The 25,380-nt window shown below is 50.4% G+C and overlaps 1 protein-coding gene across 2 annotated transcripts in view; it reads right to left on the reverse strand.

Annotated features, from left to right (window-relative positions):
• The window catches only part of LOC140429163 (N(4)-(Beta-N-acetylglucosaminyl)-L-asparaginase-like), a 68,318-nt gene that overhangs the window by 18,696 nt on the left and 24,242 nt on the right, over positions 1 to 25,380 (reverse strand). For both annotated transcript variants that reach the window (XM_072515803.1, XM_072515804.1), the window contains exons 4-8: positions 15,575 to 15,687; positions 15,322 to 15,439; positions 15,116 to 15,191; positions 13,461 to 13,568; positions 6,142 to 6,275 (exon numbers count right to left, since the gene is read on the reverse strand). In XM_072515803.1, the coding sequence (XP_072371904.1) occupies positions 6,142 to 6,275; positions 13,461 to 13,568; positions 15,116 to 15,191; positions 15,322 to 15,439; positions 15,575 to 15,687 (549 nt within the window). The remainder of the gene's footprint in view (positions 1 to 6,141; positions 6,276 to 13,460; positions 13,569 to 15,115; positions 15,192 to 15,321; positions 15,440 to 15,574; positions 15,688 to 25,380) is intronic.

Here is a 25,380-nt window from a genome sequence, read left to right on the forward strand (position 1 = left end):
TTTTTCTGATCAGCAGGCAGTAACTAGTGGAGTACCACAGGGATCTGTGCTAGGGCCCCAACTGTTCACATTACATATTAATGATTTGGACGAGGGAACAAAATGTATGATCTCCAAATTTGCCGATGATACAAAGTTGGGTGGGAGCATGGACTGTGAGGAGGATGCAGAGATGCTTCAGCGGGAATTTGACAGGCTGAGTGAGTGAGTGAGTGGGCACATGCATGGCAGATACAGTATAATGTGGATAAATGTGAGGTTATCCGCTTCGGTTGAAAAAGTAGGAAAGCAGATTATTATTTGAATGGGTGTAAACTGAGAGAGGTGGATACTCAGCGAGACCTTGGTATCCTCGTGCATCAGTCACTGAAAGTAAGCGCACAAGTACAGCAGGCAGTAAAGAAGGCAACTGGTACATTGGTCTTCATAGCGAGAGGGTTTGAGTATAGGAATAGAGATGTTTTACTGCAATTGTATAGGACATTGGTTAATCCACACCTGGAGTATTGTGTGCAGTTTTGGTGTCCTTATCTGAGGAAGGATGTTCTTGCTATGGAGGGAGTGGAGCAAAGGTTTACCAGGCTGATTCCAGGGATGGCGGGACTGTCATACGAGGAGAGACTAAATCGGTTAGGATTATATTCATTGGAGATTAGAAGAGTGAGAAGGGATCTCTTAGAAACGTACAAGTGTCAATAGGGTAGATTCAGAAAGAATGTTCCCGATGGTGTGGGAGTCCGGAACTAGGGGTCATAGTTTGAGGATCATGGTATTCTTAGGACTGAGGTGAGGAGAAATGTCTTCACCCAGCGGGTGGTGAATCTGTGGAATTCGCTACGACAGAAAGCAGTTGAGGCCAAAACGTTGTGTAATTTCAAGAAGGAATTAGATATAGCTCATGGGGATAAATGGATCAGGGAATATGAGGAAGGGGGGGAAGGCGGGATCAAGGTATTGAACTTGATGATCAGCCATGATCATAATGAATGGCAGAACAGGCTTGAAGGGCTGATTGGCCTCCTCCTGTTTCTAATTCCTATGTAAAGCTTCTGTAGAGCTTGCCAGTTTTGTAAATCTCATCTATCAGTAGCACCTCCCACATAAATGATACCATAGATCAGCAGTACAGCCGACTAAAAGTAGTTTTAGATAGCAGTGGGTCAAAGCTCAACTTACAAATTGCTTCAAAGTGCATTTTAGAGTTCAGTTTTATTAATCTAGCTCCCCAATGTTGCATAGGCTTGAAATTAAGAAATTTTGGAAAGTCACAATTTAATGTCTCACTGGACATAGTCATCAATGTTTAAGATAATTTAAATCTTGCAACAATTGTTCTCAAACTGTCTGAATTCAATCCGTTTTTTTAGTTTTACCCTTTGGATTCATTCAAAATGCCCTTTGTCTAACTCTCAGTTAGTGCCACGTTATCAACAAAATAAACAAACGGTTAATCTGAATGTACCTTCGCCGTCTGTAACACTAGTCTTTCCATCTTCTCACTCTAGCAACATTTCTGTTTTTTATGAGCCAGTACCCTGGCTGTAGTCAGATCTTCTACTGAGCTCAGTACATCTTCAATGTGACTTCTGGGATCGGAACTCAACAATTTGGCATTACATTCCAGGGTTCTGTCCATTGAGTTTTCTAGCTTCACAATATTTCGATATGGTGAACACTCGAAAGTCCAATAGTATCTTTAGGTATCTCATTGTACTTTTTGGTACAAATAGAATCATAGAATTTACAGTGCAGAAGGAGACCATTCAGCCCATCGGGTCTGCACCGGCTCTTGGCAAGAGCACCCTACTTAAGCCCACAGTCCCACTCTATCCCCGTAATCCCACTTAATCTTTTTGGGCAATTTAACGTTGCCAATCCACCTAACCTGCACATCTTTGGATTGTGGGAGGAAACCAGAGCACCCGGAGGAAACCCACGCAGACACGGGGAGAACGTGCAGACTCCACACAGACAGTGACCCAAGCCGGGAATCGAACCTGGGACCCTGGTGCTGTGAAGCAACTGTGCTAACCACTGTGCTACATGCTGCCCTTTTCTACCTCCAATATCCAATAGCTCCTTTTCTACTTCCAATATCCACTGCCGTGCATTGTCCATTGTGAATTTCATTGATCACAGTTCAATCCGATGGAGCCTTCTTTTAAAGGGTCCAGACTGATTTTTCCAATTCCATCCCAGACCCATAGATATCCACTTAACACCACTTTCATATTTCAACCTAAATCCTCTTACAATTATCCTCTTTTACCTTTCTACGTAGCCTACCCTTCACACTAACTAATCTTACTTTAGGAAAAACGCATATGGGCGGGATTTTCCGTGCATCCCCGCCAAGGCGGCCCCCAAATGGCCGGTGGTCATTGTCAGCAGTGTTTCCCCATTGAATGCACACCTCATTCAACGGTGAGGGTGCGCCGTCAGCAAGATCAAAAGATCCCGCCAATGCAAATCGCCAGAAGATTCCGGCTGTTGTCTCTCACAGGATTTCATGAAATGCCTTTTGAGTGTCTGTAAGACCAAAGGAAATAGCAACAGGAGTAGGCCATTCGGCCCCTCAAGCCTGCTCCACCATTCAATAGGATCATGGCTGATCCGATAATCTTCCCATCCACTTTCCCCATAACCCTTAACTCCCTTACTGATCAAGAATCGATCAATCTCAGCTTGAAAAATACACAAGGACTCTGCCCCCACAGCTCTCTGTGGCAAGGAGTTCCGAAGACTCACAACACTCAGAAGAGTTCCCTACTCTTATACTCCAATCCCCCTTGAAATAAGTCTTACAACACCAGGTTAAAGTCCAACAGGTTTGTTTTGATGTCACTAGCTTTCGGAGCGCTGCTCCTTCACCTGTGGAAGGAGCAGCGCTCCGAAAGCTCGTGACATCAAAACAAACCTGTTGGACTTTAACCTGGTGTTGTAAGACTTCGTACTCTGCTCACCCCAGTCCAACGCCGGCATCTCCACACCTTGAAATAAGGGCCAACATTCCTTTAGGCTTCCTGATTACTTGCTGCACCAGTGTACTAGCTTTCTGTGTTTCATGCATTAGTACCCCAAACCTCTTTGTGTTGAAGCTTTCTGCAGTTTTTCTTCACTTAAGTAAAACTCTCATTTCCAAAATGATCAACTTCATATTTCCCCACAGTATACTCCAGTATACCTTTTGCCCACTGACTTAACCTATCAGTATCTCTTCATAAACTGCCTGTATTCTTCTCACAACTTGCTTTCCACCTATTTTTGTGCTGTCGGCAGATTTGGCTACAGTACATTCAATTCCTTCTTCCAAGTCACTTATACTGTAGATAGTTGTAGTTCCAGCACCGATCCCTCTGGAACCCGGCTGGTTACTGATCGCCAACCTGAAAAAGAACCCCTTATCCACCCTCGCTGTTTCCGTCACATTAGCCAATTCCCTATCCATGCCAATACACTCTCTCCAATACCATGGGCTCTTACCTTATGACTTAACCTTTTGTGAGGTACCTTGTCGAACACCTTCTGGAGATCCAAATACAGCACATCTACTGGTTAATTCTATTTACTCTGGTTGAGATTGCCTCAAAGAAACGAATAAATCAGACACAATTTCCCTTTCATGAAGCCATGCCTACTCTGCTTGATTAGATTATGATTTTCCAAATGTGCTGCTATCACTTATTTAATAGTTCTTTCTGGTGCCAGTGAGCTAGACAGCTGGTTTATGATGCAGCACAAGTTCAATTCCCGTACCAGCTGTGGTCATTCATGAAGGCTACCGTCTCAACCTTGACCCTCGGCTGAGGTGTGGTGATCCTCAGGTTAAACCACCACCAGTCAGCTCTCCCCCTCAAAAGGGGAAAGCAGCCTATGCTCATCTGGGACTATGGCGACTTTACCTTTTACCTCGTTGATTCCAATATTTTTCCAACAATAGATGTTCTGCCAATCAGCCTATAGTTACCTGCTTTTTGTATAGACGTGTCACGTTGGCAGGTTACCAATCCTCCAGTACTGCTCCAGAATCCAAGGATTTTTGGAAAATTGCAACCAATGCATCCACTATCTCTGTAGCTACTTCTTTTAGGATCCTAGGATGCAAGCCATCCGGGCCAGGGAACCTAGCTGCCTTTAGCCCCTTTAGTTTGTCTAATGCCACTTCTCTAATGATGGTGATGGTATTTAATTCCTCCCCCATATTCTTTAGTATTAATGGGATGTTTGAAGTAAGTAGGGGGCATAGGTTTAAGGTGAGAGGGGCAAGGTTTAGAGTAGATGTACGAGGCAAGTTTTTTACGCAGAGGGTAGTGGGTGCCTGGAACTCGCTACCGGAGGAGGTAGTGGAAGCAGGGACATTTAAGGGGAATCTTGACAAATATATGAATAGGATGGGAATAGAAGGATACGGACCCAGGAAGGGTAGAAAATTGCAGTTTAGTCGGGCAGCATGGTCGGCACGGGCTTGGAGGGCCGAAGGGCCTGTTCCTGTGCTGTACATTTCTTTGTTCTTTGTTCTTTGTACCACCATAAAGACTGATAGAAAATATCTGTTCAACTCCTTTCTCTCCCCAGATTCACTTTCTAAGGGACCTGGGACACTTTGACCTCTCTTTTACTTTTTATATATTTAAAGAAGCCCTGGTCAGTTTTTATATTCCTCGCTAGTTTATTTTCTCTCTTTTTAAGTCCTCCTTTGCTGGATTCTGATTTCTCCCAAACTTCATGGGTCTCACTAAATTTTGCCTTCTTATATATGCTTTTCCTTAACCTCCTTGGTCAGCCAAGGTTGGTTTATCCCTCTCAGATTCTTTCCTCCTTACTGGGATATATTTTTGCTGAAAGTCATTAAGTGCCTTTTTAAATGTTTGCCAATACTGGTCTACTATCTTTCCTGATAATCTATCCACCCAGTCCACTTTAGCTAACTCTGTCCTCATTTCATTGTTATTCCCTTTATTTAAGTTACCCTGGGCTTCTGGATTACTAGTCCAATGACATTACCACTATGCCACCATTTCCTCCTGAATAAGGGTACACATATAAACATGCCAAGCCCTTGCAGACTTTTACAATATACTAATAATAATCTTTATTGTCACAAGTAGGCTTACATTATCACTGCAATGAAGTTACTGTGAAAAGCCCCTAGTTTTGCAGATATTCTACTCAATATATAGTTAAGTGGAAGATAGCTTTAAGTTCCTGGGAGTCACCATTAACAACAGTCTGTCCTGGTCCACTCACGTTGATGCAACAATCAAGAAAGCCCAACAACGTCTCTACTTCCTACGGAAGCTAAAGCAATTCGGCATGTTTGCATCGACTCTCACAAACCTCTACAGATGTGCCATAGAGAGCATCCTATCTGTCTGCATTACAGCCTGGTATGGCAACTGCTCGGCCCGAGATCGCAGGAAACTACAGAGTGTGGTGAACTCAGCCCAACGCATCACACAAGCTTGCCATCCTCACATTGATTCTATATACACCTCCCGCTGCCTCAGAAAGGCAGAGACCCCTCACACCCAGGCTTTGCCCTCTTCCAGACTCTTCCATCAGGCAGAATATACAGATATCTGAAGACCCGCACATCCAGACATAGGAACAGCTTCTTCCCCACAGTTACTAGACTCCTCAACGGCTCTACCTTGGACTGATTTGTTCCTTGTAAGAACACTATTCACAACGCCCTATGCTGCTCTTGTTTGGCCTTGTTCTGCAGTGTAACCAATTGTTATTTGTTGATGCACCACTGTCGATGTATTCTTTTGTCTACTGTGTACGTTCCCTTGGCCGCAGAAAAATACTTCTCACTGTACTTCGGTGCATGTGACAATAAATATAATAATCGCTTATTGTCACAAGTAGGCTTCAATGAAGTTACTGTGAAAAGTACCGAGTCGTCACATTCCAGCATCTGTTCGGGGAGGCCGGTACAGGAATTGAACCCGCGCTGCTGCCTTGTTCTGCATTGCAAGCCAGCTGTTTAGCCCACTGTGCTAAACCAGCTCCTTATAAATATAAATCAATCAAGACGTGTTTCCTCAAGGTTGTTTATTTCCTGTACGGCTTTAGCCTTACTCTCAAAGAACAAGTTTCACGCTTATTCTTTTAACAGATTTTCTTTCAAAATCTTACCGTAACCCCCGGTTCTGTTAGCACAAATAAGTGCACCAAAAAACTGTGGGTAATACATCTGAATTCTTGTAATAGCCTTCTGACAAGCTGTGGCTGGTTCAGTCCCCATTCTCATATATTCCACTGCTTGATAACTAAATTGGAGAGACAAAAACACCAAACTAAGATAATGTCCATGTTGGAAAGAGTCAGCAAACAAAAAAAACAATTTAACTAAGCATATTTTCTGCAAAAATAGGCAATAAGTATTAAATGTTGTACAGTCGAAAAAATTACTTCTCAAAAATTAGTCCGGCAGAATTTAAGGCCTTGCTGTGGAATTGTGGGGGGGGGGGGGGGGGGGCATAAAATGTGGCGAGCTGTTCAAAGTTCCATTGACTTTGGCAGGAATGGAAGATCCCATGGTGGGGAGAGGCCTTGAACAAGATGTTCACCATACAGAACTGAAAGGTAATATCCATCAGGAAAGATCAGAAAGGCATGGGATTCTCACTGAATGGTGCTTTAGTAAAGGACTTTAAAAATATGAAAGAGTTTGAGAACCGTTCCGACTTTGGGTGTGACCAAAGCTAATGGCCATAAATATAAGACAGTCACCACTAAACCCAAAAGGGAATTCAAGAGAAACTTCTTTCCCCAGAGAGTGGTTAGAACCCAAAAAGATGTGCAGGTTAGGTCGATTGGCCATGCTAAATTGCCTTTAGTGTCTAAAATTGCCCTTAGTGTTGGGTGGGGTTACTGGGTCATGGGGATAGGGTGGAGGTGTGGTCTTGGGTACGGTGCTCTTTCAAAGAGCCGGTGCAGACTTGATGGGCCGACTGGCCTCCTTCTGCACTGTAAATTCTATGATTCTACATGTTGCCCTGGGAGAGCAGGAGGAGGAGCATGCCAGGGAGGCGGCGGAGGCTGCCGCAGAGGAGCGTGCCCAAGAGGGGCAGGTGGCAGCCGCCCTGGCTGGAGGGCCGTCCGCCCGACAGGATGAAGAGGAACACAAGGAGGGGGAGGAGGTGGTGCCACGGCGACGGAGACACCCGATGAGGCCCCGTGAGTACCGGCCCCGCTCGTCGTACCAGGACCTCACGGACCGGGCATGTAGAAGGAGACTCCGGATGAGCCAGGAAACCGTCGCCCATATATGCCACCTGATGGCACACCTGGCACCACGTGGCACTGGGGGAGCACACCCTCTCCCCGTGGCCGTCAAGGTTACGGTGGCCCTGAACTTTTATGCCACGGGGTCATTCCAGGCGCCGAGTGGGGATCTGTCCGGCATCTCGCAGGCATCGGTGCACCGGTGCATCCGGGCAGTGACAGACGCCCTATCTGCCATTGCGGACTGCTACATCCAGTTCCCAGTGGACTGGGCCAGCCAGGATACCCGGGCTTCGCTGCGGTGGCTGGGATTCCCATGGTCCAGGGTGCGATCGATGGGATGCACGTCGCCATGCGGCCGCCTGAAGATAACAGGGCTGTGTTCACGAATAGGAAGGGGACCTAGTCCATGAACATCCAGGTGGTCTGCGACCGCCGCATGATGATCCTGCACGTCTGCGCCCGGTACCCGTGCAGTGTTCATGACTCATTCGTATTGGTGCAATCTTTCCTCCCTGGCATGTTCGAGGGGACCCCCCCCCGGCTGAGGGGCTGGTTGCCGGGTGACAGGGTTTACCCGTTGCAGTCGTGGCTGATGACGCCTACACGGAGGCCACAGACTGACGCAGAGAACCGCTACAACGATGCCCATGCAGTGACCGGGGGTGTGATAGAGAGGTGCTTTGGGCTGATGAAGATGCTTCTTAGGTGCCTGGACCACTCTGGAGGGGCCCTCCAGTACCCGTCAGATAGGGTCGGCCGCATCATTGTGGTGTGCTGCGTCCTGCACAACATAGCCCAGCAGAGGGGCGATATGCTGCAGGCAGAGGAGGGGGAAGGGGAGGAGCAGCAAGACGAGGCGCAGACCTCCCCAGATGAGGCGGATGGGGGCAATGGTCAGGACAGACGGGCTGGACATGGACGAGAGGCTGCCCACCGTTTCCGGCTGGGCCAGCGGGCACGGGACAGGCTTATAGCCGCCCGGTTCACTGACTCGGGGGACGTGGGAATCGCCGAGCATGAGCACAGACTGCACACCACGGCACCAGCCGACCACCCTCACCCACCCCCACCCACCCACCAGCAACTACCCTCACCCCCCCCGCATGCACACCACCCCTCCATTGCACATCTACCTGTGGCACAATGGGCCGGGCTCACACAGTTGCCGGTGGACGCGTGCCTATTGCAGGCCATGGAGGATGACGACAACCCGCTCTGTGATGAGCTCCAGGCTCTACATCATTAGACAATGTCTGACCCATGGCCACAGTACCACCCTCCACCCGGACCGTCCCTGCATGTGGCCGTGACACTGCAGCGCACAGTCCCGTTGTCTGCCTGGGGGAATGACGAGGGTGACCCGGGGGGGGGGGGGGGGGGGGGGGGGGCACACTCGCCGGAGGCTGACATTCTATCACCCCTCACACACACACTGGCTGCGGCTCGGGCGATTAGGATGGCAAGCTGCCAGCCTGTCCTGCCCATTGCCCACCAGATACACCTGGGACGGAAGGGGTGTGGGGGGGGGGGGGGGGGGGGGGGGGGGGGCAGTCCGAGGTGTCGCGGTGTTCCGGGATCTCCCCTACAGGGGGACCCGGAACGGGCCTCAGCACCTCCTCCTCGCTCGGGGAGCACGATGGCCCCCGGGCCTCTACATGGGTGGGGGATGCGAATGGACCGACCATCCGACCCCTCCCCCCCCCCCCGACACCTGGCGCTGACAGTCCTGGAGGCCCGCCCTGGTATTAACAAAGGCCTGCACGTTTGCAGCCATGGAGCTCAGGGAGTTGGCCATCCCTGTCTGTGTCTGGGCGACGCCAGCCAGCACCTGGGCAATGGCGCCGATGCCCTCAGCGATGGCCTGCTGAGACTGGGCCGAGGCCTGCTGGGACTGGGCCATGGCGTTGAGCGCCTCTGCGATCCGCCTCTGGCTCATGGCTTCCTGTGAGAGGGCAGCCATGTCCTGGGCCACAGACGCCGTCTGCACGGAAAGCCCCAGGCCTTGCATATTGCTCCCCATGTCTGACACCGTCACCCCCATTGCCTCCACTGCGGACGCCACCCGTGCGGTTTCGGCCTGGTTGGCACGCAAGACCGGCACCACTCCCTGTTCCTGGACGCGGGTGGACTCCTCCACCTGCGTCTGCCGCAAGCCGGCCGTCACCCCCTTCGATCGTTCCTGGGTCCGTGACTGCATTGGGTCTAAGGGTGGGTGTGGTAACTCCAGGAACCCAGGACCCATCTGGGCGGCAGATGGTTGCTCGCGTCGGGATGCCCTCCGACCGCCCGGCCCCTCGGCTGCTCCTACCTCCACCTGCTGTACCGATACGGCTGTGTTGTGCGCACCAGTGAGTGTACCAGAAGCCTCATCGCTAAAGTGCCCAACCGAGGTGAGCGTTTCTGCGATGGTGGAGGATGTAGGAGATAGCAATGACGTTGTGTCGTGCTCAAAATACAACCCAAAGTCAATGGTCCCTGGGGTGGTGGTTCTTGTCCACCCGTCCTCTGTGTATCAGTGTCCTGTGTGTCAGTGTCCAGGGTAGGGGTGTCCAGGGTAGGGGTGTCCTGGGTAGGGGTGTCCTGGGTAGGGGTGTCCAGGGTAGGGGTGTCCTGGGTAGGGGTGTCCTGGGTAGGGGTGTCCTGGGTAGGGGTATCCTGGGTAGGGGTATCCTGGGTAGGGGTATCCTGGGTAGGGGTATCCTGGGTAGGGGTGTCCTGGGTAGGGGTGTCCTGAGAAGCGGTGTCCTCAGTAGAGGTGTCCTGGGTAGGGGTGTCCTGGGTAGGGGTGTCCTGAGTAGGGGTGTCCTGGGTAGAGGTGTTCTCGGTAGGGGTGTCCTGGGTAGGGGTGTCCTGGGTAGGGGTGTCCTGAGTAGCGTTGTCCTGGGTAGGGGTGTCCTGGGTAGGTGTGTCCTGGGTAGGTGTGTCCTGGGTAGGTGTGTCCTGTGTAGGTGTGTCCTGGGTAGCTGTGTCCTGGGTAGCGGTGTCCTGGGTAGCGGTGTCCTGGGTAGCGGTGTCCTGGGTAGCGGTGTCCTGGGTAGCGGTGTCCTGGGTAGCGGTGTCCTGGGTAGCGGTGTCCTGGGTAGCGGTGTCCTGGGTAGCGGTGCCCTGTGTAGCGGTGCCCTGTGTAGCGGTGTCCTGGGTAGCGGAGTCCTGGGTAGCGGTGTCCTGGGTAGCGGTGTCCTGGGTAGCGGTGTCCTGGGTAGCGGTGTCCTGGGTAGGGGTGTCCTGGGTAGGGCTGTCCTGTGTAGGGGTGTCCTGGCTCGGCTGCGACAGGGGCCTGTGGCTGCCCCCATCGTCGTTGGGTGTGGCCCGCCGGCGCACTCGCACGAGACGGGGGCGTTGTCTCCCTGGGGTGCGCCGGGTTTGTTCCTGGCTCGTGGCCGCCCTTGATTGTTCTAGGGGCATGGTATGCCTGATGGGCCGGGTCTCTCCCTGTCCCGTGGCCGCCCTGGATCGTCCTGGTGGCGGTCGGCATCCATGAGGACGGGTGCCTCGACGTTTGGTCCTGCAATACACAATACAGCATGCATGGTTAGACACGCAGGCAGGGATCAGGGGCAAGTGGGGTATGGGGGATGGGGAAAAGGGGGGAAGGACGTGGAGGGACTCACTTGGTGATGCGCCCCTGACCTCTGCATCCACAACCTCCCGGTCCTCGGGTCCGCCTGCGAGTTCCAGGGTCCTCTCCTCATAGACGGTTAGTGGTCTCTCATCAGGTGGAACCTCTCCGGTCCTCTCACGCTCCCGGTTGTTGTGTGCGCATTTCTCCTGTGGGGGGCGGGTGGGTGGCAGGGATAAAGTGCAACAGTGTTAGGCAGAGATATACATGCAGGCCAGCGGTTGTGTGTATATTGGCAGAGGTGCGCAACCCATCCTGCCACTGCAGGCTGCATGGGTGGGTGCAGCCATGTCGGTTTCGCCTAGGGCTGTGCCGCACATCGGAGGTGGGGGGGGGGGGGGGGGGGGGGGTACTCACCCTGGCTGCCCTGACTAGGTCATTGACCTTCTTGTGGCACTGGGCACCTGTCCTTGGTGTTACAGCCACAGCGCTGATGGCGTCTGCCACCTCCCTCCACAGGCACCGGCTGAGGCGTGGAGCGACCCTGCGGCCGTGTCCGGGGTACAGGACCTCCCTCCTCTGCTCCACTGCGTCCAGGAGTGCCTCGACGTCCCGCTCCTGGAACCTCGGCGCTGTGTGGCGGGCGGCCATCTTGACGGGTCTCCGGGGGGGCGGCGTCTTTTGTGCTGTGACGCCGCGCATCCGTGACGGGTGACGCCGTCGCAAATGGCGTCATGCCGCTGCTAGCCCATTCTGGGCCGGAGAATTTAGTGATTCACGCCGTTTTTGGCGCCGGGTTCCGGCCATCGCGCCGATTATCGGAGAATCCCGCCCCAGATCTTTAAATCATTTATAGCTCAGTTAAGCTTAGAAAATGAGCCATTGGCAGAGAAAGAACAGCCACATCAGAAGGAACAGAATAGCAGACAGAACAGGTGCCCTTATGCAGGGAAATGAATAGGGAAAGATCTAATGGCGGGTGAGAACATATCAAAAACTGCAGGAACAAAGAAAAGGGAAACCAGAGCAGGGAATCTTTGTATGACAAGTGATTGGATGGTGGCCAATTTACAGCATATGACGTATTGGGCAGTTAATATTTATTTCAAAGTAGCATCTGTGCTCATTACATGCAAGAGTTAAGAAATACATTATTGATGTCCTAAGTTGTTATATCAAATATACAATTAGTTTCAAGAAAATATTAGAATGAACACTGTCGGATAGCTGCAATAGTCTACAGTCAAACACAGGACAAATTTCTCTGAAAGTAGTAAAATGGAGGCTAATATGAGGGAAGGCTTTCAACTTGATGCTCGGCTACAATCATTCCTTCTTTCATAGAACATTTGTGCAGAAGGACCATTTGGCCCATCAAGTCTGCACGGACCCACTTAAGCCCTCACTTCCACCCTATCCCCGTAACCTCCAAACCTTTTTGGTTACGAAGAGCAATTTATCATGGCCAATCCACCTAACTTGCATGTCTTTGGACTGCGGGAGGAAACCAGAGCACCCGGAGGAAACCCACGCAGACACAGGGAGAACGTGCAGACTCCGCACAGACCGTGACCCAGCGGGGAACCTGGGACCCTGGCGCTGTGAAGCCACAGTGCTAGCCACTTGTGCTACCGTGTTGCCCACAACAGACTGGATGGTGCGCATACCAATATAGTAGGCCTCTGGGAGCATGACTAAAATTCTAAATCTTGTGTGGACACTCAGGTGCAGACAGACGTCCTAGCCCTCCATAGTGCACCATAACCCTATTTTTTTGAATACCTGTTACTCACCCACATTTCCTTCTTGATGATCGTAACGCAGAAAATGTGACACTTACAAAAGACTGCTACTAGAGAAATTTATGTTGCAAATACAAGATGTATTTTTTTTAATATAGATTTAGAGTACCCAATTATTTATTTATTTATTTCCAATTAAGGGGCAATTTAGCATGGCCAATCCACCTAACCTGCACATCTTTGGGTTGTGGGAGTGAAACCCATGCAGACATGGGGAGAATGTGCAAACTCCACACGGACAGTGACCCAGGGCCAGGATTCGAACCCGAGTCCTCAGCCCTGCAGTCTCACTGCTAACCACTGCATCACGTGCCGCCCTCACAAGATGCATTTTTAAGCATTTGATTACTTATTATTTCTCCAAGCCAGTCATTTATAAACCCAGGGTCGCGATCCGCGGGTAGGTAGGGGAGCGGGTGTCGGGAGGGTCGCAGGGCCATGCATCGCGGCGTTCCAGATTGAAGAAAGAAGTGCTCAACCATGCGACTCGCTTTTAAAAATGGCGGCCTTTCCACACATGCGTGCCCCCTCAGCAGTGCGCAGGCCTGGAGCCCGGCAGGCAGAACGCCTCCTCCTGACATCAGCGCGCTGACCCAGGAGCAGACATTTTTTAAAGTCTTCCTGCCTGGAGCAGCGGCAGAGAGGTCACACATCCCGCACGCTGATGTCACGTTTTGTGGCCACGCGCGAGAGATTCCTCCATGTAGGTCAGCCAGCGTGGGTTGCGATGGATGGCCGGTTGGTAAAAATGGGTCCCGGGCAAAAAGGTTTGACAAACACTGCTCTAGGCGTTGGAGCTTCAATCACCTCACTATAATTCAAAAGCTTTAGAAACAAAAGCAAAACTGACAGGAATGGCATACCTTGGAAGAAACCGCATCATAATATCTCCAACTCCAGTAGCAGCTGCAGCCCCAACTGTGCTATCAGCATAAGCACCTGCTCCAGCAATCGGTGAATCTCCCACGCGGCTGGGAGAAATACAAACAAAATGTCCAGTGATCATTATCAGTTTGAACAAGTATACATCTGGATTGACTCCAGGGTTCAGATTCACTGTCAGAAAATATGGCAGCTTTATCATCAGCAACATCAAAGCATAAAGCACTTAGCAGGTTTGTAACAACCCCCGCCCCTCAAAGATTCTCCAATATTTGCTAGACTACAAGGGGATATACCAAGTTGACACAAGGGTTCGTCTTTGGCAATTTTAGACTCCTAACTTTTTAATTGGCACTAATGTCTGTTTCGAAATATTTTTAAAAATTATTTTCATGTTCTCTTGCAATTGTCCTACCATATTTATTGAATCTTTTGTCATGGGTGCTCCTTTTTCTGCAGTCAGAAGAATGCAGAGTTCAGCACCATAAGCACTAGACTACCATTACTTACCATCATCCTCTCAAGCCCAATGGCCATTTACAACAGCAGCCAGAGAAGGGGCTTGGCTGATTCCTCCCTTTATTTAAAGCACCAAATGGCAACCCATGCTCCAGAACCTCTGATGAAAGGGCATCAATATTTTAAACTTTGTATCGCTCTCCACAGACACTGTCTGACTTGCTGAGCATTTCCAGCAGTTTCTGTTTTTATGGCCTTTAGCAAGTAACATTCATGCCACAACTGGCAGGCAATGACCATCTCCAGTAAGAAATAATCAAACCATCGCCCCTTGACATTAAATGGGATTACTATCATGCCATCTCCCACTATCATTGGCCAATAACTGAGCGGGATCATCCTTATAAATACAAGAGCGGAGTAAGTCATCCTCTGACTCCCCAAAGCCGGTCCACATCTACAAGGCACAAGTCAGGAGTGTGATGTGATGCTCTCCACTTGCCTGGATGAGTGTAGCTCCGACAAACCTCAAGAAGCTGGTACTCCATCCACCAGCTCCAACATCCACTCTGTTCACCACTGATGTATAGTGGGCCAGCAGTGTGCACCATCTCCAAGATGCGCTGCAGCAACTCACCAAGGCTCCTTCGACTGCGCCTTGCAAACCCACGACTGCTACCACCTAGAAGGACAAGGGCAGCAGACACATGGGAACACCACCGCCTAGAGGTTCCCCTCCAAGCCACACACCGACCTGACTTGGAAATATATTGCCATTCCTTCATTGTCACTGGGGCAAAATCCTGGAACTCCCATCTGAACGGCACTGTACGTTTACCTACACCACAGACTGCAGCGGTTCAAGAAGGAAGCTCACCATCACCTTCTCAAGGGGAATTAGGGGTCGGCCACAAAACTGCTGGCTGAGCCAAAGCAATGCTCACATCCCGTGAAATAATTTTTTAAAAAGTTGCTTATAATAGACATCCCGAAAGATTGAGAGAGGTTCACTCAAAATTGCCAACATTAAGAGAATCATGGATATTGTCTTAGGTAGATGAAAGAACTGGAGGAAAAGTAGATGCCCATCGGCCCAAATGATATCTACATAAAAATCTATTGCGCAAGAGACAGAGAGAGATTTTTCACTACAAGCTCAAAATACAAGAATACATACCCTGGGATTTTGTGCGTTAGGCCATTAGTAGATGTCCCAGCAGCTATACTTCCACTCTCATCAATCACAATCATGCCTAAATTCAAAACCAAAAATCACATGAAATCGTAAACGAGTCCTCGACCCTTCAGAGCAGCATGAAGAGTTTGCGTGCCAGCTTTCCACATGTTCACACCACATCAACATTTACCAAAGCAAGAACTTACCAATGGTGTCATGGCTGTGAACATTAATCAGCTCCGCTGGCATCCCACGGTTTTTTGAACGTATCCCCTTCACTGGCTGGTACGGCCCACAGGACGTTGCAGCATCTGGGAAGACATTCTGTGAAATCCAAACAATTTTTCCCGCAGTATTACCTGTCAGTAATGTACAATTCTCATTTCACAGCTGGCATCCCATCTTAAAAAGCATCTAAAATATTTAGTAACATTTGTCCTTTGCAGTGGCGACACTCACCTTCCAGAAATTGGGCTGGCACTTCTTGCTCAGCCATTCTGCGTGCATAGACAGAGATTTATTTGTCGTTAAGTCTTCACTTAAGAAACCCATATTCTGAGCAAAAATTGATGCTGTTGGAAAAATATTGTATTTATGTGAAAGGTTTTGCTGTCTGGATGCATGAATGTTAATAGTTAAATATACATAACACATTCCTGTTGTAATGAATCTTCTAATTCACTACCTTTCAGACACAGATGTTAAAGTGCAGAAGTTACGCTACAACCACACTGGTCAGATGCGGACACACATGAGCAGCATACCTTAGGAAGATGTCAAAAATTACTTTTATTTATTGAGTGGGCTGAGGCCATAGAATAAGTTTGAAAGAAGACTGAAGTGAGTCACAAAATGGCTGAACACCTACACTTGACACTTTACAAAGCTATCAGGATGGAGATGGGCTGTCTCGAGATAGCCTGCCCAGGATAATAATAATATTTTATTGTCACAAGTATGAAGTTACCTTGAAAAGCCCCTAGTCACCACATTCTGGCACCTGTGCGGGTAAGCTGGTACAGGAATTGAACCCACACTGCTGACCTTGTTCTACATCACAAACCAGCTGTCTAGCCCACTGAGCTAAGAAGCCTAACTGAATGTGAATTGCCATCACCTGAGTTGCTCCAAAGACATTCAAACATAATCTAGTTTTGGGAGGGCCACGAAGAATCCAGCACGAGTTGAGGGATAGAAAGAAATAACATTTATTTACAATAACATACACATATATATATATATACACACACACACGCAGCCGCAGCAGCCACAGCAACAGCAGCAGAGCAGCAGCAGCTCCTTTGCTGCTCACTCTCCTCCAGCTGGTTCCAAACTGGCCAGCTTTATTTATGCAGGGAATCTGCTAATGATTTCTCCGACCGCCCCCACCCCCCCAATTGGGGAAGCTCATGCTCCCAAAGGATTGTGGGATTTCCATTAGTCCCCAGCCAATGGTAAGCAGGCAGGTTATAACATCCCACCCCCCCCCCCCAAAGTCTCAGGAATCCACCAAAGACCCTGTGGAAGGAGGGCGCGGACTCGTTTTGCCGCAGGCCGGACACCATTTGTACGAGGCGCTGGATCGGGCGGCGTGAAACGAGACGGAGAACGACGCTTCCGTGATGAACGGCGTAACGGTTGTACATCCACGGCCCATGGACCCAAGGATTCCCCCTCTGAGGCGTCCTGTGTCTCCATCTCGGAGTCGGAGTCCGCTGCCTCCGTCATCACGCCGTCTCTATCTCCACGCGGTTCTGCAATGACCTGCGCAGGCTTTGAGTGAGGCACCAGAGGAAGATTGTGAGGAATACTTTCCACTGTGTCTGGTCTCTGTGGCTGTAGAAATGAGCTCCGGGGGCAGGGAATCTTTGGAAGGGATGGTCTTCTGGACTGAACATGGTCTACATGCTTGCGCTGGAGACAACCCTGGGCTTGCACCTGGTTAGACATAGGGCCCGTTTGGCAACAGATTACGCCAGGGACCCACTGGGCACCACCAGCAAAATTCCGAACGAACACTGGGCGCAAACTGCCGAATCGGCCGATGCCGAGAAAAACCATGTGACTGCCGTTCTTGTGTGCGGCGTACTTTTGCGCCAATATCCGGGAAAACCATACTAAGGCGAGTACGAAGTCTCCGGCCCATTAGGAGTTCCGCAGGAGCTACACCAGTCACCGCATGTGGGGTGGTCCTCTCTGAAAACAAAAAACGAGCCAGTCTCGTGTCCATTGACCCGGAAGATTGCTTCTTTAGGCCTCATTTGAATGTCTGCACTGCGCGCTCCGCCAACCCATTTGAAGCCGGGTGGTATGGGGCGGTGCGGATATGGCATATGCCGTTCATCTTCATGGACCTCACAAACTCCTCACTTGTGAACGGAGTGCCGTTGTCCGTGACCAGCATCTCGGGGAGGCCATGCGTACTGAAAGACAAACGCGCCTTCTCGATTGTTGCGCAGGATGTTGTGCCTACCATAGAACATAGAAAATAGAACAATACAGCGCAGTACAGGCCCTTCGGCACACAATGTTGCGCCGAAACAAAAGCCATCTAACCTACACTATGCCATTATCATCCATATGTTTATCCAATAAACTTTTAAATGCCCTCAATGTTGGCGAGTTCACTACTGTAGGAGGTAGGGCATTCCACGGCCTCACTACTCTTTGCGTAAAGAACCTACCTCTGACCTCTGTCCTATATCTATTACCCCTCAGTTTAAAGCTATGTCCCCTCGTGCCAGCCATTTCCATCCGCGGGAGAAGGCTCTCACTGTCCACCCTATCTAACCCTCTGATCATTTTGTACGCCTCTATTAAGTCTCCTCTTAACCTTCTTCTCTCCAACGAAAACAACCTCAAGTCCATCAACCTTTCCTCATAAGATTTTCCCTCCATACCAGGCAACATCCTGGTAATTCTCCTCTGCACCCGCTCCAAAGCCTCCACGTCCTTCCTATAATGCGGTGACCAGAACTGTACGCAATACTCCAAATGCGGCCGAACCAGAGTTCTGTACAGCTGCAACATGACCTCCCGACTCCGGAACTCAATCCCTCTACCAATAAAGGCCAACACTCCATAGGCCTTCTTCACAACCCTATCAACCTGGGTGGCAACTTTCAGGGATCTATGTACATGGACACCTAGATCCCTCTGCTCATCCACACTTTCAAGAACTTTACCATTAGCCAAATATTCCGCATTCCTGTTATTCCTTCCAAAGTGAATCACCTCACACTTCTCTACATTAAACTCCATTTGCCACCTCTCAGCCCAGCTCTGCAGCTTATCTATATCCCTCTGTAACCTGCTACATCCTTCCACACTATCGACAACACCACCGACTTTAGTATCGTCTGCAAATTTACTCACCCACCCTTCTGCGCCTTCCTCTAGGTCATTGATAAAAATGACAAACAGCAACGGCCCCAGAACAGATCCTTGTGGTACTCCACTTGTGACTGTACTCCATTCTGAACATTTCCCATCAACCACCACCCTCTGTCTTCTTTCAGCTAGCCAATTTCTGATCCACATCTCTAAATCACCCTCAATCCCCAGCCTCCGTAATTTTCTGCAATAACCTACCGTGGGGAACTTTATCAAACGCTTTGCTGAAATCCATATACACCACATCAACTGCTCTACCCTCATCTACCTGTTCAGTCACCTTCTCAAAGAACTCAATAAGGTTTGTGAGGCATGACCTACCCTTCACAAAGCCATGCTGACTATCCCTGATCATATTATTCCTATCTAGATGATTATAAATCTTGTCTTTTATAATCCCCTCCAAGACTTTACCCACTACAGACGTGAGGCTCACCGGTCTATAGTTGCCGGGGTTGTCTCTGCTCCCCTTTTTGAACAAAGGGACCACATTTGCTGTCCTCCAGTCCTCTGGCACTATTCCTGTAGCCAATGATGACATAAAAATCAAAGCCAAAGGTCCAGCAATCTCTTCCCTGGCCTCCCAGAGAATCCTAGGATAAATCCCATCAGGTCCCGGGGACTTATCTATTTTCAGCCTGTCCAGAATTGCCAACACCTCTTCCCTACGCACCTCAATGCCATCTATTCTATTAGCCTGGGGCTCAGCATTCTCCTCCACAACATTATCTTTTTCCTGAGTGAATACTGACGAAAAATATTCATTTAGTATCTCGCCTATCTCTTCAGACTCCACACACAATTTCCCATCCCTGTCCTTGACTGGTCCTACTCTTTCCCTAGTCATTCGCTTATTCCTGACATACCTATAGAAAGCTTTTGGGTTTTCCTTGATCCTTCCTGCCAAATACTTCTCATGTTCCCTCCTTGCTCGTCTTAGCTCTCTCTTTAGATCCTTCCTCGCTACCTTGTAACTATCCATCGCCCCAACTGAAACTTCACACCTCATCTTCACATAGGCCTCCTTCTTCCTCTTAACAAGAGATTCCACTTCCTTGGTAAACCACGGTTCCCTCGCTCGACGCCTTCCTCCCTGTCTGACCGGTACATACTTATCAAGAACACGCAGTAGCTGATCCTTGAACAAGCCCCACTTATCCAGTGTGCCCAACACTTGCAGCCTACTTCTCCACCTTATCCCCCCCAAGTCACGTCTAATGGCATCATAATTGCCCTTCCCCCAGCTATAACTCTTGCCCTGCGGTGTATACTTATCCCTTTCCATCATTAACGTAAACGTCACCGAATTGTGGTCACTGTCCCCAAAGTGCTCTCCTACCTCCAAATCCAACACCTGGCCTGGTTCATTACCTAAAACCAAATCCAACGTGGCCTCGCCTCTTGTTGGCCTGTCAACATATTGTTTCAGGAAACCCTCCTGCACACACTGTACAAAAAACGACCCATCTATTATACTCGAACTATATCTTTTCCAGTCAATATTTGGAAAGTTAAAGTCTCCCATAATAACTACCCTGTTACTTTCGCTCTTATCCAGAATCATCTTCGTCATCCTTTCCTCTACATCCCTAGAACTATTTGGAGGCCTATAAAAAACTCCCAACAGGGTGACCTCTCCTTTCCTGTTTCTAACTTCAGCCCATACTACCTCGGAAGAAGAGTCCCCATCTAGCATCCTCTCCGCCACCGTAATACTGCTCTTGACTAGCAGCGCCACACCTCCCCCTCTTTTGCCTCCTTCTCTGAGCTTACTAAAACACCTAAACCCCGGAACCTGCAACATCCATTCCTGTCCCTGCTCTATCCATGTCTCCGAAATGGCCTTAACATCGAAGTCCCAGGTACCAACCCATGCTGCCAGTTCCCCTACCTTGTTTCGTATACTCCTGGCATTGAAGTAGACACACTTCTAACCACCTACCTGAACACTGGCCCCCTCCTGCGACGTCAAATCTGTGCTCCTGACCTCTATACTCTCATTCTCCCTTACCCTAAAACTACAATCCAGGTTCCCATGCCCCGGCTGCATTAGTTTAAACCCCCCCAAAGAGCACTAACAAATCTCCCCCCCAGGATATTTGTGCCCCTCAGGTTCAGATGTAGACCATCCTGTCTGTAGAGGTCCCACCTTCCCCAGAAAGAGCCCCAGTTATCCAGAAATCTGAATCCCTCCCGCCTGCACCATCCCTGTAGCCACGTGTTTAAATGCTCTCTCTCCCTATTCCTCATCTCACTATCACGTGGCACGGGCAACAACCCAGAGATAACAACTCTGTTTGTTCTAGTTCTGAGCTTCCATCCTAGCTCCCTGAAAGCCTGCCTGACATCCTTGTCCCCTTTCCTACCTATGTCGTTAGTGCCAATGTGGACCACGACTTGGGGCTGCTCCCCCTCCCCGCTAAGGACCCGGAAAACACGATTTGAGACATCACGTACCCTTGCACCTGGGAGGCAACATACCAAACGTGAGTCTCTCACGCTCCCACAAAATCTCCTATCTGTGCCCCTGACTATAGAGTCCCCAATTACTAATGCTCTGCTCCTCTCCCCCCTTCCCTTCTGAGCAACAGGGACAGACTCCGTGCCAGAGGCCCGTACCCCATGGCTTACCCCTGGTAAGTCCCCCCCCCCACAAGTATCCAAAGCGGTATACTTGTTTCTCAGGGGAACGGCCGCAGGGGATCCCTGCACTGACTGCTTTTTCCCAGTCCCTCTTACAATTACCCACCTATCTCCAATCTTTGGTGTAACTAATTCCCTGAAGCTGCTATCTATGACCCCTTCTGCCTCCCGAATGATCCGAAGTTCTTCCAACTCCAGCTCCAGTTCCCTCACTCGGTCTTGGAGGAGCTGGAGATGGCAGCACTTCCTGCAGGTAAAATCAGCAGGGACACTAACTGCATCCCTCACCTCAAACATCCTGCAGGAGGAACATTGCACTCCCTTCCCTGCCATTCCTCTAACTTTCTACCAAGATCTGGCTAACAACTAAATTAAATTTTTTATAAAAAATAATAATATAATAAAATATGGTACTTACCTCAGACCAATGGGTTTTATTATTAGGTTAGAGGAGGAGGGCGGGTGGGAGACACTACACGTGTAGTGTCTCGGGTTTCCTCTCCACCAGAATTTATTGGTGAGGGTCTTCCCAGACGTCCGCGGGTTGACTTCCTGTTCCCGCCTAAAACACTAATTTTTTAAAAAAAACTGACTCACCAGCTGATTCTCCCGCCGAAATCGACTGGCCTGCCCCTGCAAAGACAAGTGCTTTTAAAGGACAGACTTACCTCCCAGCAACCACTTCCGCACTGCTCCCGCTGAAACTGACTCACCAGCTGATTCTCCCGCCGAAATCGACTGGCCTGCCCCTGCAAAGACAAGTGCTTTTAAAGGACAGACTTACCTCCCAGCAACCACTTCCGCACTGCTCCCGCTGAAACTGACTCACCAGCTGATTCTCCCGCCGAAATCGACTGGCCTGCCCCTGCAAAGACAAGTGCTTTTAAAGGACAGACTTACCTCCCAGCAACCACTTCCGCACTGCTCCCGCTGAAATTGACTCACCAGCTGATTCTCCCGCCGAAATCGACTGGCCTGCCCCTGCAAAGACAAGTGCTTTTAAAGGACAGACTTACCTCCCAGCAACCACTTCCGCACTGCTCCCGCTGAAACTGACTCACCAGCTGATTCTCCCGCCGAAATCGACTGGCCTGCCCCTGCAAAGACAAGTGCTTTTAAAGGACAGACTTACCTCCCAGCAACCACTGGGAGGTAAGCCTGTCCATCTTATGCACGTCTAACCATTTAGCATGGGCATCGATTAATAGAAGGAACATGGATCCTTGAAAAGGGCCGACAAAATCCGCATGCAAGCGTGCCCAAGGCCGCCCTGGCCAGTCACAGTGATGTAGGGGCACGGCCTGCGGAAGCTTCTGATGCTCCTGGCAAATGGAGCAGTTTTGGGCCACCTTCTCAATGTCGGTGTCGAGGCCTGGCCACCAGACATAACTCCGGGCCAACATTTTTATTTTGGTCACACCAGGATGCCCATTGTGCAAGTCTCTTAGTATCAGCTCCTGTCCTTTTTCCGGGACAATCACACACGTCCCCCACAAGAGGATACCGTCTTCCACGCTAAATTCTGATAGCTTGGAGGAAAATACGCCTGGGAGCTGTCTATGCTGCCCACCATACGGGACTATGTGCCGAACCTTTGACAGGACTGGCTCCGTCTGGGTCCACTCACGGATCTGTGGTGCCGTGACAGGCAAGGCGTCCATAAAATTTAGGGTTGCAACCACCTCACCGGTCGTGGGGGTCGACATGGGGCCGGTCGATAAAGGCAATCGGCTCACTGCGTCGGCATTCGCTATAAGACCACAAGACCATAAGACATAGGAGCGGAAGTAAGGCCATTCGGCCCATCGAGTCCACTCCGCCATTCAATCATGGCTGATTTCAACTCCATTTACCCGCTCTCTCTCCATAGCCCTTAATTCCTCGAGAAATCAAGAATTTATCAACTTCTGTCTTAAAGACACTCAACGTCCCGGCCTCCACCGCCCTCTGTGGCAATGAATTCCATCGACCCACCACTCTCTGGCTGAAGAAATTTCTCCTCATCTCTGTTCTAAAGCGACTCCCTTTTATTCTAAAGCTGTGCCCCTGGGTCCTAGTCTCCCCTGCTAATGGAAACAACTTCCCTACATCCACCCTATCTAAGCCATTCATTATCTTGTAAGCTTCTATTAGATCTCCCCTCAACCTCCTAAACTCCAATGAATATAATCCCAGGATCCTCAGACGTTCATCGTATGTTAGGCCTACCATTCCTGGGATCATCCGTGTGAATCTCCGCTGGACCCGCTCCAGTGCCAGTATGTCCTTCCTGAGGTGTGGGGCCCAAAATTGCTCACAGTATTCTAAATGGGGCCTAACTAATGCTTTATAAAGCTTCAGAAGTACATCCCTGCTTTTATATTCCAAGCCTCTTGAGATGAATGACAACATTGCATTTGCTTTCTTAATTACGGACTCAACCTGCAAGTTTACCTTTAGAGAATCCTGGACTAGGACTCCCAAGTCCCTTTGCACTTCAGCATTATGAATTTTGTCACCGTTTAGAAAATAGTCCATGCCTCTATTCTTTTTTCCAAAGTGCAAGACCTCGCACTTGCCCACGTTGAATTTCATCAGCCATTTCTTGGACCACTCTCCTAAACTGTCTAAATCTTTCTGCAGCCTCCCCACCTCCTCCATACTACCTGCCCCTCCACCTATCTTTGTATCATCGGCAAACTTAGCCAGAATGCCCCCAGTCCCGTCATCTAGATCGTTAATATATAAAGAGAACAGCTGTGGCCCCAACACTGAACCCTGCGGGACACCACTCGTCACCGGTTGCCATTCCGAAAAAGAACCTTTTATCCCAACTCTCTGCCTTCTGCCTGACAGCCAATCGTCAATCCATGTTAGTACCTTGCCTCGAATACCATGGGCCCTTATTTTACTCAGCAGTCTCCCGTGAGGCACCTTATCAAAGGCCTTTTGGAAGTCAAGATAGATAACATCCATTGGCTCTCCTTGGTCTAACCTATTTGTTATCTCTTCAAAGAACTCTAACAGGTTTGTCAGGCACGGCTATCTGGGTTTCTGGTTTGTTCTCCAGAGAATACTCGTAGGCTGCGAGCAACAAAGCCCAGCCCTCCAAAGGAGGCTCAGAAGATACAAATCCTGTATTCAAGGTTGAGCTCAAACGTGTTTCCGCTGATCCAGGACGCCCAGAACTACGCGGACGCCATGGCGCTCCTCAAAGAAAACTACGCACAAAAAGCGAACACACTCTTCACCAGGCATGTACTCGCCACTCGCTCTCAACTCCCTGGTGAGTCCATAGGAGACTTCTGGTGGGCTCTAATCCCACTTGTCCGGGACTGTGACTGTCAGGCCGTTACGGCCACCGAACATTCTAACCTTATGCGCGATGCTTTTGTTACGGGGATTGGGTCAGACCTCATTCGTCAAAGACTGCTTGAAGGGGCCACGCTCGACCTAGCGGAGACGAAGAAGCTAGCACACTCCATAACGGTTGCCTCACGTAATGCTCTGGCCTACCACTCCGGCCGCGCGGCCCATCCCTCCTATCCCTCGTGGACCCCACAAACGGCCGGGGCTTTATCCAGCCAATACGCCTGCGCCACAGGCCAATCCGCACACCCCGGGGGTCCCCGATGTTACTTCTGCGGCCAGCAGAAGCGCCCTCCCCAACGCTGCCCGGCTCACGCTGCCATTTGCAAGGCTTGCGGCAAAAAGGGCCACTTCGCCGCGGTGTGCCAGGCCCGCGCAGTCGCCGCTATCGCTCCCTCCTCCCGACCCACACACAATGGGCCGCCATCTTCATCCCGGACCACGCGCGGCCAGTGGGCGCCGCCGCCTTCACCTCCCAGGGCCACGCGCGGCCAGTTGGCGCCACCATCTCCGCCTCCCGTGGCCGCGAGTGGCCAGTGGGCGCCGCCATCTTCCCCCCCCAGTCCACGTGCGGGTCATGGGCGGCGTCATCTTGTCCAGCCTCCGCAACGTGCGGCCCATGGGCACCGCCATTTTGTCCCCCGCAGGATCTTCAGGCGCCGCCATCTTGTCTTCCCCACGGGGCATGGACGCCGACAACATTCCACGACCTGGGTCCCCCAGCAACGACCAACCGCAGCTCGCCTCAGTGACGCTCAACCAGTCCGCACAACCTGGCCACCCCTTCGACTACAGTAAAAATCAACGGCCACGTGACCTCTTGCCTGCTGGACTCCGGGAGCACTGAAAGCTTCATGCACCCGGATACGGTAAAGCGTTGC

The sequence above is a fragment of the Scyliorhinus torazame genome, chromosome 9 (assembly GCF_047496885.1).
Source record: "Scyliorhinus torazame isolate Kashiwa2021f chromosome 9, sScyTor2.1, whole genome shotgun sequence".
NCBI classification, from domain to species: domain Eukaryota; kingdom Metazoa; phylum Chordata; class Chondrichthyes; order Carcharhiniformes; family Scyliorhinidae; genus Scyliorhinus; species Scyliorhinus torazame.